General features: G+C 46.3%; 1 protein-coding gene across 5 annotated transcripts in view; it reads left to right on the plus strand.

Annotated features, from left to right (window-relative positions):
• The window catches only part of LOC122562859 (uncharacterized), a 78,369-nt gene extending 68,487 nt beyond the window's left edge, over positions 1-9,882 (plus strand). For 3 of the 5 annotated variants that reach the window (XM_088000334.1, XM_088000329.1, XM_088000333.1), the window contains 2 exons: positions 4,888-4,942; positions 5,844-6,341. In XM_088000334.1, the coding sequence (XP_087856460.1) occupies positions 4,888-4,942; positions 5,844-5,942 (154 nt within the window). In that variant the 3' untranslated portion in view covers positions 5,943-6,341. Of the gene's footprint in view, positions 1-4,887; positions 4,943-5,843; positions 6,342-9,661 lie in introns of those variants that run through there. The other 2 variants (XM_088000330.1, XM_088000331.1) reach the window with 2 other exon arrangements.
• The last annotated feature ends 4,281 nt before the right edge of the window (positions 9,883-14,163 follow it).

A 14,163-nucleotide genomic window follows, 5' to 3' on the forward strand; every position in this document is an offset into this window, starting at 1 on the left:
GGATCTGGACCAGATGGGCCAATGGGCTGCGAAGTGGCAGATGGAGTTTAATTCAGATAAATGCGAGGTGCTGCATTTTGGGGAAGCAAATCTTAGCAGGACTTATACACTTAATGGTAAGGTCCTAGGGAGTGTTGCTGAACAAAGAGACCTTGGAGTGCAGGTTCATAGCTCCTTGAAAGTGGAGTCGCAGGTAGATAGGATAGTGAAGAAGGCGTGTGGTATGCTTTCCTTTATTGGTCAGAGTATTGAGTACAGGAGTTCGGAGGTCATGTTGCGGCTGTACAGGACATTGGTTAGGCCACCGTTGGAATATTGTGTGCAATTCTGGTCTTCCTTTCAGAAAGATGTTGTGAAACTTGAAACGGTTCAGAAAAGATTTACAAGGATGTTGCCAGGGTTGGAGGATTTGAGCTATAGGGATAGGCTGAACAGGCTGGGGCTGTTTTCCCTGGAGCGTCAGAGGCTGAGGGGTGACCTTATAGTGGTTTATAAAATTATGAGGGGCATGGTTGGGGAGTCCAGAACTAGAGGGCATAGGTTTAGGGTGAGAGGGGAAGGATATAAGAGAGACCTAAGAGGCAACTTTTTCACGCAGAGGGTGGTACGTGTATGGAATGAGCTGCCAGAGGATGTGGTGGAGGCTGGTACAATTGCAACATTTATGAGGCATTTGGATGGGTATATGAATAGGAAGGGTTTGGAGGGATATGGGCTGGGTGCTGGCAGGTGGGACTAGATTGGGTTGGGATATCTGGTTGGCATGGACGGGTTGGATCGAAGGCTCTGTTTCCATGCTGTACATCTCTATAACTACAGAGGGAATGCAGCAGAGGTACACCAGATTAATCGCTGGGTCGGCATGATTGTTTTACGTGAAGAGATGGAGGAACCTGGGTCTGTATACGCCACAGTTTGAAACAGTGAGAATTCTGACGGGATGGATGTCGATAGGACAATCCGCCCCGCCTCCTGAATCTAAACCAAGTGACACATTCTCAAGAATAAGGGGTAGGCCATTTATAACTAAGTTGAGGAGAAATGTTTTCACTCGGAAGATAGTGAATCTTTGGAAATCTCTGACCCCAGGTTCAAGACAGGAATTGATAGCTGCCAGTTCAATGATAGAGCAGCTACAATGGCTGACTTCTTTTCCCTTGGTCGTGGGGTGTTACGGGGGCAGCTCTTTCACAGCAAATTTCAAGATCCTCATGTTGAAACAGAACAAAGGGCAAAGAATCTGTGAAAGGAAAGTCTGCGTTTATGTCGCGCCTTTATAACCACCCTAAAGTGCTTTTCAGCCAGTAAAATATTTTTGGTGTAGTCACTGTGGTGCAGCAGGAAAGGGGGCGGCCATTTTGGACACTGCATTGCTATGGTTACCACAACGCAGGTTCAGTGTGTTGACAGATGAATATTGGTCACCACTCAGTGGGGTATGCCCCATGGCACCCTTGCTTAAACAGTGAGACCTTTCCGGGCGCTGGAGATGCAGTCACAGGGCTCAGAGGCTCACTGCCTGCTTGGGGTCATGTACGCACAGCCGGTGCAGTTCCCAGATCCACGGGCCTAGCCCGACCAAGGGTGACCCACGGTGGGTGGGCAGGGCATGGAGAGACTTGCCTCCAGCACTTCATCAAAATTTTAAAAGAAACAGTAAAATATAAAAGGGCTTCGACCCTTCATGCCCCATCCATGTCTATCACCCACTCCCATGGCCACTCATACCCTCTACATGTCCGTATACCCCAGTAATTACCCCCATGGCCGCTCATACCCTCTACATGTCTCAATACCTCAGTAATTACCCCCATGGCCGCTCATACCCTCTACATGTCTCAATACCTCAGTAATTACCCCCATGGTCACTCATACCTTCTACATGTCCGTATACCCCAGTAATTACCCCCATGGCCACTCATACCCTCTACATGTCTCAATACCTCAGTAATTACCCCCATGGCCACTCATACTCTCTACATGTCTCAACACCTCAGTAATTACCCCCATGGTCACTCATACATTCTACATGTCCGTATACCCCAGTAATTACCCCCATGGCCACTCATACCCTCTACATGTCTCAATACCTCAGTAATTACCCCCATGGCCACTCATACCCTCTACATGTCTCAATACCTCAGTAATTACCCCCATGGTCACTCATACCCTCTACATGTCTCAATACCTCAGTAATTACCCCCATGGTCACTCATACCCTCTGCATGTCTCAATACCTCAATAATTACCCCCATGGTCACTCATGCCTTCTACATGTCCGTATACCCCTGTAATTACCCCCATGGTCACCCCTACCCTCTACATGTCCCTATATCCCTGAAATTACCGCCAAGAGCTATCATACCCTCTACATGTCCCTATATCCCTGTAATTACCCCCATAGCCACCCATACCCTATACATGTCATTATACCCCTCTACATGTCCCTATATCCCTGTAATTACCCCCATAGCCACCCATACCCTCTACATGTCATTATACTCCTCTACATGTTCCTATACCCCTGTAATTACCTCCATGGTCACTCATACCCTCTACGTGTCCCTATACCTCTGTTATTACCCCCATAGGCACTCATACCCCTATACATGTCCCTATATCCCTGAAATTACCGCCAAGAGCTATCATACCCTCTACATGTCCCTATACCCCTGTTATTACCCCCATAGGCACTCATACCCCTATACATGTCCCTATATCCCTGAAATTACCGCCAAGAGCTATCATACCCTCTACATGTCCCTATATCTCTGTAATTACCCCCAAGGGCTAACATACCCTCTACATGTCCCGATACCCCTGTTATTACCCCCATAAGCACTCATACCCCTATACATGTCCCTATATCCCTGAAATTACCGCCAAGAGCTATCATACCCTCTACATGTCCCTATACCCCTGTAATTACCCCCAAGGGCTAACATACCCTCTACATGTCCCTATACCTCTGTAATTACTCCCATGGGCTCTCATACCCTCTATATGTCCCTATACCCCTGTAATTACCCCCATGGTCACTCATACCCTCTACATGTCCCTATACCCCTGTAATTACCCCCAAGGGCTAACATACCCTCTATATGTCCCTATACCCCTGTAATTACCCCCATGGTCACTCATACCCTCTACGTGTCCCTATTCCCCTGTAATTACCCCCATAGCCACCCATACCCTCTACATGTCATTATACCCCTCTACATGTCCCTATACCCTGTAATTACCCCCATGGTCACTCATACCCTCCAGGTGTCCCTATTCCCCTGTAATTACCCCCATAGCCACTCATACCCCTATATGTGTCCCTATACCCCTGTAATTACCCCATAGCCACTCATACCCCTATACATGTCCCTATACCCCTGTAATTACCTCCATGGTCACCCATACCCTCTACATGTCCCTTATACCCCTGTAATTACCCTCATACCCCTATACATATCCATATATGCCTGTAATTACCCCCATGGTCACCTATACCCCTCTACATGTCCCTATACCCCTGTAATTACCCCCATGGTCACTCATACCCCCCCCTACATGGACCTATTCCCCTGTAATTACCCCCATAGCCACTCATACCCTCTACATGTCCTTATACCTGTGTAAGCGCCCCCTACCATGGCCACTCATACCCTCCATGACAATCTAGACCCATGTAATTACCCATCATGGCTCTCTCTACTGTCCATGACAACCTGGGCCCCTCTACCCTACACCCATACCCAATGCTGCACGAGTTCGTCTTGAGACAAATACCAGCTTAGTGCCAGGCCTTCCTGGTTACCATCTTCTGATCTTCCACCCACTGTGCCAGCAGTCACTGTTCCCCATCGATCGATATCTGGGACCCAGGCTGAGGATTGATAAAATAAAAGTTGTGTCTGTTGATAAATTCTCTGTAATAAAACAAACCACCTCATCTATAAAAGCCCATTCACTACGTTTAACCTCAAATTGTCTGTAAAATCAAGGGTTGGAACTCATAATTCACCTTAACCAGGTTATAACAACCAAGCCAATGAAACTGTGAAATGGCAGGCATCCCACTGAGTTAATGGAAGGTATTGGCATCAGTCATACGCTAGTGCTGGAGTGCTAACCCTCAGACTTGGGTCAATAGTGTGAAATGCGCTGCAGGTGTTTGTAAACAGCAGGTATTTAACTTACCTTGGCAGATGGAGTCTGCTTTCGACAGTCCCTTCTGATAGTTCCTTTTTTCTACTTCTAACAGCTCTCTTGTTCCAAACAGCTTGATCGTTCAAACACGTTTGTTCACTTGCTACACACGTGTCTATTTTTGACAATCTCAAAGGACGACTGACCTCCCACAAAGAGAACCTTCACCCCTCCCTCCCCCTTCCAGTAGTGTCCTGGGCCTAGGCCCCTACCAGGGCGTCTTTCATCTCTGCCAAGTTCAGACCTGCTCTGGCCAGATCAATTGGTACCTCTCCGTGTCCCCATTCCTGGGTACTGAAAGTCAATGCTGACTGTAGCAGGCAGCTGTTTTAGGAAGACAGCTACATCTGGGAACCATCCCTGTCATGAAAACAGTGGGCGCTATGTTCCAAAGGCCGGGGCTGTCAGATTTTGATCTCAGACAGCCTCCAATGTTTTGAGATTTCGAGCCTCCATTGCAGATACACTCAGCGGTGACAGCTGTTAGCAAAGGGAGGTAAAATGTCACCATTTCAGAAACATTTGGACAGGTACATGGATGGGATCGGTATGGAGGGATAGGGAGTAATTGCGGACAATGGGACGAGTTTAATTGTGACGCGCTGTGCTGACCATGACGCCATTTTATAAAGAGCAATGGATTGCATTTACGAAAAGCGGTCATGTTTCATTTCGCTGTTGCATTTGTAGGTTGGCACATCTGAAAGTCAAGGCGGAAGAAAATTGCAGCCCGGAATACAATCAGGTCAGTCACCGAGTGAAACTAAACCTCTCCCTTCCCTCTCTCCCTTCCCTTTCACACTGAACAAGCCAAGGTGACCTGCGCTGAGGGTCTGTGTGGGCTCTGGATCTGCACACACCCACTGGCTCCGATATTGCACACTGGTGACGGAGTGAAGCTCTTTTCCTGGGAAGGACTGTCAGAGTTCGCTGTCCTTTTGATAAACTGCGCTCTAGTCGAAGCCAGGCAGCAAAGCAGAGCTAACCCCCAGCTTTTGTTCACCACCAACCCCATCATTGCCAGAGATGTGACATCTAACGGAGTGCTCACAGGTTAGATGCCACTGTGTTCAAGGTGCTATGTTAAGACAAGTTGTTGTGATACAATAACCACTAACACAGGTGTCACTGCCAAGATTTCCACCTTTAAGCGCAACGTTTTTTTATATCACATTCCCGTTCCAGATGCCCTACTTGTGTTTCTGAGGAAACCCTTGAGTAAGGGTGTGCTTTATTGCATCAGAGAGCACGGAAACAGACCCTTCACTCCAACCAGTCCATTATCCCAAAGTAAACTACTCCCACCTGCCTGCCCCTGGCCCATATCCCTCGAAACCTTTCTTGTGCAAGTGCCATAACTGTACTCACGTGCACCACACCCTCAGCAAGTTCACTCCACACACGAACCACCCTCTTTGCATAAAAGAATTGCCCCCCCCCCCCACCATGTCTTTTTAAAATCTCTCTTCTCTCACCTTAGACATTGGAGAATGAGACTGTGGAGGGAGGGGTGGGGGCTGGTTTGTAAACTCGAGGTCTGGTAGATTGGGACACAGAGGTAAGGAGCTACCTGCCTGTCAGTGACAGGGGTTGGAGCAGTGACCATTGGGAGGAAGCAGTGAGACACCCTGTTTGCTCTCTTTCAGGTTGAAGCAGAGAGCGAGCTGGAGGTAGCAGCACAGGCCCTGATCCAACTCTCGGAGGCCCAGTGGAGATATGTCCGAGGACAGGCCTACACACGTTAACCATCGACCACAAAGCAGCACGGTTAGTAAGGAAAAGGAACAACCAGCAAACGGGCAACATTTCTATCATCTCGGTGTGTTTTGGAGTCAGGGGACGTTGACGCAGGCTCAGTGACTGGGTCCACCTTACAACACAGCCCTTTCCAGGGGGTTACACTGAATTCAGGAGCCTGGTGTTACTAGTTACACTGCGGTCAGGAGCCTGGTGTTACTAGTTACACTGCGGTCAGGAGCCTGGTGTTACTAGTTACACTGCGGTCAGGAGCCTGGCGTTATTAGTTATATCATGGTCAGGAGCCTGGTGTTACTAGTTACACTATGGTCAGGGGCCTGGAGTTACTAGTTATATCATGGTCGGGAGCCTGGTGTTACTAGTTACACTGCGGTCAGGAGCCTGATGTTACTAGTTACACTGCGGTCAGGAGCCTGGCGTTATTAGTTATATCATGGTCGGGAGCCTGGTGTTACTAGTTACACTGCGGTCAGGAGCCTGGTGTTACTAGTTACACTGCGGTCAGGAGCCTGGCGTTATTAGTTATATCATGGTCGGGAGCCTGGTGTTACTAGTTACACTGCGGTCAGGAGCCTGGTGTTACTAGTTACACCACGGTCAGGAGCCTGGCGTTATTAGTTATATCATGGTCAGGAGCCTGGTGTTACTAGTTACACTATGGTCAGGGGCCTGGAGTTACTAGTTATATCATGGTCAGGAGCCTGGTGTTACTAGTTACACTGCGGTCAGGGACCTGGAGTTACTAGTTATATCATGGTCAGGAGCCTGGTGTTACTAGTTACACTATGGTCAGGGGCCTGGAGTTACTAGTTATATCATGGTCAGGAGCCTGGTGTTACTAGTTACACTGCGGTCAGGGACCTGGAGTTACTAGTTATATCATGGTCAGGAGCCTGGTGTTACTAGTTACACTATGGTCAGGGACCTGGAGTTACTAGTTATATCATGGTCAGGAGCCTGGTGTTACTAGTTACACTATGGTCAGGGACCTGGAGTTACTAGTTATATCATGGTCAGGAGCCTGGTGTTACTAGTTACACTATGGTCAGGGACCTGGAGTTACTAGTTATATCATGGTCAGGAGCCTGGTGTTACTAGTTACACTATGGTCAGGGGCCTGGAGTTACTAGTTATATCATGGTCAGGAGCCTGGTGTTACTAGTTACACTGCGGTCAGGGACCTGGAGTTACTAGTTATATCATGGTCAGGAGCCTGGTGTTACTAGTTACACTGCGGTCAGGGACCTGGAGTTACTAGTTATATCATGGTCAGGAGCCTGGTGTTACTAGTTACACTGCGGTCAGGGACCTGGAGTTACTAGTTATATCATGGTCAGGAGCCTGGTGTTACTAGTTACACTATGGTCAGGAGCCTGGCGTTAATAGTTATATCATGGTCGGGAGCCTGGTGTTACTAGTTACACTATGGTCAGGGGCCTGGTGTTACTAGTTACACTGCGATCAGGGGCCTGGTATTGCTAGTTACACTATGGTCAGGAGCCTGGCGTTAATAGTTATATCATGGTCGGGAGCCTGGTGTTACTAGTTACACTATGCTCAGGGGCCTGGTGTTACTAGTTACGCTGCGGTCAGGGGCCTGGTGTTACTAGTTAAGCTGCAGTCAGTGGCCTGTTGTTACTAGTTACACTGCGGTCAGGGCCCTGGTGTTACTAGTTACACTGCAGTCAGTGGCCTAATGTGACTAGTTACTCTGCGGTCTGGGGCCTGGTGTTACTAGTTATACCAGTCAGGAGCCTGATCTGACTAGTTTGACCATGGTCAGTGGATTGGTGTTACTGGTTGTGGAGTTGACCTGGTCAGCGGGAGGCCATTCAGGTCACTGTGCCTGATCCATACGGTCACTCTCCCCGACTCAACCTGCCATTTGATCTTTACAATTTCCTTTCAGAGCTCCTGCTGGAATCTGCTTCCACTTCCTGGTCAGACATTCTCATCTGGAATGGGGTATCTCGCTGGCTAAATTAAACTCTCCCACTCCTCACTGGGTTGACTTGCCAGTTCTGTCCCGGTGCCACCCTCAGGTAACTGAGCCACACTACCCACTGGTATAGGCGGTAGATGTGGGAATGAGCCTGTCCCGGGACCCCCATCCCTTTTCCCGTTGTGCAAAGAGTAACACTGACAGCTGCCTTTTCAGACGCGGATGGGTTTCTGACCCAGGAAGCAGTAAACTGACTGAGCAATTGAAGTGAAGACAGAGGTGACACGCTCATCCTGATAAAAATGATTGAAACCTGCAAGGACCTGGCTCACAGACAGGACTGTGCCACCCGTTTATGATGTTTAAATTCTGGTTGTGCCTCCCTTTTGGATTTGCAAAGTCTCACTGTGCCGAATGAACCGTTAGAAAGCTTGTAGGACAGGGGGCCCTTATGGGCTCAGCAACGGAGATGTTAACAGCGATGAACAGTGCTGTGTCGAGTCTGGGCTGTGGAAGGCCATGCAGACTCGATTAAACCATCCATCCATCCAGAAAGCCCCCCTGGAGGTTGGAGAGTTCAGTCATTCCTTCAAAGCTGATGCCTCTGCATCTCACGTCTCCTTCTCTAGCATAGCAACAAAGCTAAGTTCCAGCAGATATTTTGCCCTGGCGATGCAGTAAGTTGTAGGATACAGGACAAGCAGTAGCCAAGCTACTGTGTCCCATGATGCTCTGAGCTGATCAGTGATTGGCTGGAGCTCTGAGCTGATCAGTGATTGGCTGGAGCTCTGAGCTGACAGAGCATGGTCACAACATTTGTCAGAAGAGTTGCTTTCACTTGGACTTTTAGTTTCTTGTTTCTCACACAGAGGGTCATCCGCAGTAAGGATCACACCCAATAAATACAAACAAATATTCAGGATCTCAGAATTTCTCCGATCCCGTAACACACCAACTGCTCTGAGTCTAAGGTAATGTCCTGTTTTCCTAACCTCCCTCTTCAGCTGGAAGTGTATTTATCCCCTCTGTTGGTTCCTTTCAAAGTCCTAAAAACCTCAATCAAGTCAGCTTTAACTTGCACCGTTCCAAAGAATCCACGTCAGGCCATCTCTCCTTCAGAACCCAATCAAAGTGAGATTCTGATGAAGTTTCCTTCCTCGAAGGCCGTTAAATCCTTTCGAAAGAGCTATGTTCGGACAGTGCTGTGTATTCCAGGTGGTGAGGTCTTTCTTTATATTTTAACCAAGTCAGAGGTCACACGATGCCAGGTTGCAGTCCAATGGGTTTATTTGAAATCACAAGCTTTCAGAGCGCTGCCCCTTTGTCAGGTGAAGTGGAGGGAAGCGCACAGGCGCAGGATTTATAGGCAGAGAGATAATGGCAAGATCATTCCAGATAATGACCAGTGTCAGCAGATCAGTACAAATGGTGTGTGTGGGTTCAGACATTGTCAGTGTCCCCTTGGGAGTTTTGGCTCCCACTCGTTCTGCTGCACCCTCAGCCTCAGACTGGATATATATGACATTTAATTTTCTGTTACATCATCCAACTTCTGAAATTCCAGACACACTTCGGCCAAATGCTTTTGGATCGTTATTGTTGCACGTTAGTGTAAAACAAGTTACTACAGCGTTTTCTTTTTGTTGTTCTCTCAACCATTAAGATATTAAAGTTTTGGGTTTAATCTGTGTAAGACAGTGATGTCTCCACTGAGCAGTTGTTTGATTTGTTTTTAATTGCGAAATTGGGTTTACCCACTATCAGCTCAATCTCCCTCTTCCTCTGTGAATGACTGCACCCCAGGAGGTGAAAACAGCGTGGGGTGGATCCGTTGAGCCTCTCGGAGAGAGTGAGGGCTGGAGTTGAGAGAGAGAGGAGCGATAATTGAACTTAGGGGAGAAGTTTGAAGGTTTCGTGTTCTGAAAAGACTTTGAATGAAAAGTTTGAAAATCTTAACCACGTTTATATAAATAAAGTTATTTATGGTGCAAGCGTGTGGGTGTCCTGTATTCAGATCTTCATATACTGAGATGTGGAGCGCTTTGACCAGTTAAACCCAGTTCTCCCATTCACCGTCAATCCTGCTGCAGAGTCTCCAATTCATTTCAGCTCTGGTGAAATACTACAGGCTTTACACCCTGTCCCCCCAGTGATCAATCAAACCAAACACCCTAACTCCATTCTTAGACCTAACTTACAAACCAATCTCCAGGTGCTATCCTAAAACTCATATTTCCATTATCTTAGCAATTCATAATTAGACCCACTATCTACTCACCTCCATCTTTAAAGTGAGGCTTACATCCCCCAGCAGGGGAGTCCAGTACTAGAGGGCATAGGTTTCGGGCGAGGGGGAAACATTTAAAAGAGACCTAAGGGGTAACTTTTTCATACAGAGGGTGGTGCATGTGTGGAATGAGCTGCCAGAGGAAGTGGTGGAGGCTGGTACAATTGCAACATTTAAAAGGCATCTGGATGGGTATATGAATAGGAAGGGTTTAGAGGGATATGGGCCGGGTGCTGGCAGGTGGGAATAGATTGGGTTGGGATATCTGTTGGCAAGGATGATTTGGACCGAAGGGGTCTGGTTCTGTGCTGTACAACTCTCTGACTCAAACAACAAAAATGAATGAAGAGCTGTGGTTGCTGAAAATCAGAAGCAAATAGAAATTGCTGGAGAAACTCGGTAGGTCTGGCAGCTCCTGTGGCAGAGTTTGCATTTCAGGTCCAGTGACCCTGCTTCGGAAATGATAGAACAAAGAACAAGGGAAGTTTACAGCCCTCCAAGCCTGAGCTGATCCAAATTCACTGTCTAACCATTTACATCCCTCCGCTCCCCACCTACCCCTGCATCTGTCCAGACACACCTTAAATAAATCTACTGTGCCTGCCTCTACCACCTCTGCTGGCAACGCATTCCAAACGCCCACCACCCTCTGTGTAAAGTCCTTGCCGCTTAAACCTTTCATCTTGAAAGCGTGACCTTCACCCTGGGAGAAAGCTTATCTCTATCCACCCTGTCTATACCCTTCATGGTTTTGTAGACCTCAATCAGGTTGCCCTCCTCATTCTCCTTTTTACTAATGAAAACAAACCTAACCTACTCAGCCTCTCTTCATAGCTAGCACCTTCCATACCAGGCAACATCCTTGTACACCTTCTCCACACCCTCTCCAAAGCGTCCACATCCTTTCGGTAATGTGGTGACCGGAACTGTACACAGTATTCTAAATGCGGCCGAACCAATGTCTTGTACATTGGAACAAGCTGAATATTTTTCAGCAGTTTCTATTCTTAATGAGATCACTATCCTGCTTCAAGAGCAACGTGGGTTTAACACTTGCACAAAGATGTGAAAAATGGGGTGGAATAATACAGAGTTTTGAGTGATGGGGGATGTGTCTGTCAGAATACAATGAAATATCCACTGAGGCCAATCTCAGTGTCAGGGGAACCTCACTGCTGCCCGTATAAATGGAGGGGTAGGATTATAACAGGAGGAAGAGATTTATAACTGGATAGATAGGTTTTATAAGTGGAGGGGTTAGGTTTGTAACTGGAGGGGTAGGTTTTATAACTGGAGGGGTAGGTTTATAACTGGAGGGGGAAGTTTATAACTGGAGGAATAGGTTTTATAACTGGAGGGGTAGGTTTATAATTGGAGGAATAGGTTTTATAACTGGAGGGGTAGGTTTATAACTGGAGGGGGAAGTTTATAACTGGAGGGATAGGTTTATAACTGGAGGGGTAGGTTTATAACTGGAGGGGGAGGTTTATAACTGGAGGATTAGGTTTTGTAACTGGAGGGGTAGGTTTGTAACTGGAGGGGTAGGTTTATAACTGGAGGGATATGGTTTATAACTAGAGGGATAGGTTTATACTGTAAGGACAAGTCTATATCTGGAGGGGTAGGTTTATAACTGGAGGGATAGGTTCATACCTGTAAGGACAAGTCTATATCTGGAGGGATAGGTTTATAACTGGAGGGATAGGTTTATAAGTGATGGGGTAGAGTTATAACTGGAGGGGTAGGTTTATAACTGGAGGGGTAGGTTTATAACTGAAGGGGTAGGTTTTATAACTGGAGGGGTAGGTTTATAACTGGAGGGATAGGTTTTATAACTGGAGGGGTAGGTTTATAAGTGTAGGGGTAGAGTTATAACTGGAGGGGTAGGTTTATAACTGAAGGGGTAGGTTTTATAACTGGAGGGATAGGTTTATAACTGCAGGGATAGGTTTTATAACTGGAGGGGTAGAGTTATAACTGGAGGGATAGGTTTTATAACTGGAGGGGTAGGTTTATAACTGGAGGGGTAGGTTTATAACTGGAGGGGTAGGTTTATAACGAGGGATAGGTTTTATAACTACATGGGTAGGTTTTATAACTAGAGGGGTAGGTTAATAACTGGAGAGATAGGTTTTATAACTGGAGGGGTAGGTTTATAAGTGTAGGGGTAGAGTTATAACTGGAGGGGTAGGTTTATAAGTGTAGGGGTAGGTTTATAACTGGAGGAATAGGTTTATAACTGGAGGGGTAGGTTTATAACTGGAGGGGCAGGTTTTAAAAATGGAGGGGTAGGTTTATAACTGGAGAGGTAGGTTTATATCTGGAGGAGTAGGTTTTATAACTGGAGTAATAGGTTTATAACAGCAGGGGTAGGTAATATAACTGGAGGCGTAGGTTTATAACTGGAGGGGTAGATTTTATAACTGGAGTATTAGGTTTATAACTGGAGGGATAGGTTTGTAACTGGAGTGCTAGGATTATAACTTTGGAGACAGGTTTTCTAACTAGAGGGATAGGTTTATAACTGGTGTGGTAGGTTTATAACTGGAGGGGTAGGTTTTATAACTGGCGGGATAGGTTTATAACTAGAGGGGTAGGTTTATAACTGGATAGGTAGATTTTTAACTGGAGGGATAGGGTTTATAACTGGAGGGTGTGTTTATAATTGGAGGGTTAAGTTTTATAAATGGAGGGGTAGGTTTTATAACTGGAGTGATAGGTTTGATAACTGGGGGTAGGTTTTATAAGAGGAGGGTAGGTTTTATAAGAGGAAGGGTAGGTTTATAACTGGAGGGACAGGTTTTATAACAGGAGGAGTAGGTTTATAAATGAAGGGGTAGATTTTATAACTGGAGGGGTAGGTTTATGACTGGAGGGGTAGGTTTATAACTGGAGGAATAGGTTTATAACTGAAGGGGTAGGTTTTATAACTGGAGGGGTAGGTTTATAACTGGAGGGATAGGTTTATAACTGAAGGGGTAGGTTTTATAACTGGAGGGGTCGGTTTTATAACTGGAGGGGTAGGTTTATAACTGGAGGGGAAGTTTTATAACTGGAGGTGTAGGTTTATAACTGGAGGAATAGGTTTATAACTGAAGGGGTAGGTTTTATAACTGGAGGGGTCGGTTTTAAAACTGGAGGGGTAGGTTTATAACTGGAGGGAAAGTTTTATAACTGGAGGTGTAGGTTTTATAACTGGAGGGTAGGTTTATAACTGGAGGGTAGGTTTATAACTGGAGGGTAGGTTTTATAACTGGAGGGGTAGGTTTTATAACTGGAGGGGTAGGTTTTATAACTGGAGGGATAGGTTTTATAACTGGAGGGGTAGATTTATAATTGGGGGATAGGTCTATAACTGGAGGGGTAGGTTTATAACTGGTGGGTGTGTTTATAACTGGAGGGGTAAGTTTTATAAATGGAGGGGTAGGTTTATAACTGGAGGGGTAGGTTTATAACTGGAGGGGTAGGTTTATAACTGGAGTTGTAGGTTTATAACTGGAGGGGTAGGTTTATAACTGGAGGGGTAGGTTTATAACTGGAGGGGTAGGTTTTATAACTGGAGGGATAGGTTTTATAACTGGAGGGGTAGATTTATAATTGGGGGATAGGTTTATAACTGGAGGGTGTGTTTATAACTGGAGGGGTAAGTTTTATAAATGGAGGGGTAGGTTTATAACTGGAGTTGTAGGTTTATAACTGGAGGGGTAGGTTTATAACTGGAGTTGTAGGTTTATAACTGGAGGGGTAGGTTTTATAACTGGAGGGGTAGGTTTTATAACTGGAGGGATAGGTTTTATAACTGGAGGGGTAGATTTATAATTGGGGGATAGGTCTATAACTGGAGGGATAGGTTTTATAACTGGAGGGTGTGTTTATAACTGGAGGGGTAAGTTTTATAAATGGAGGGGTAGGTTTATAACTGGAGGGATAGGTTTTAAAACTGGAGGGGTAGGTTTATAACTGGAGGAATAGGTTTATA

The sequence above is a fragment of the Chiloscyllium plagiosum genome, unplaced genomic scaffold, assembly GCF_037043375.1.
Source record: "Chiloscyllium plagiosum isolate Xiang-an unplaced genomic scaffold, Cpla_swu_hap1 HiC_scaffold_24, whole genome shotgun sequence".
NCBI classification, from domain to species: domain Eukaryota; kingdom Metazoa; phylum Chordata; class Chondrichthyes; order Orectolobiformes; family Hemiscylliidae; genus Chiloscyllium; species Chiloscyllium plagiosum.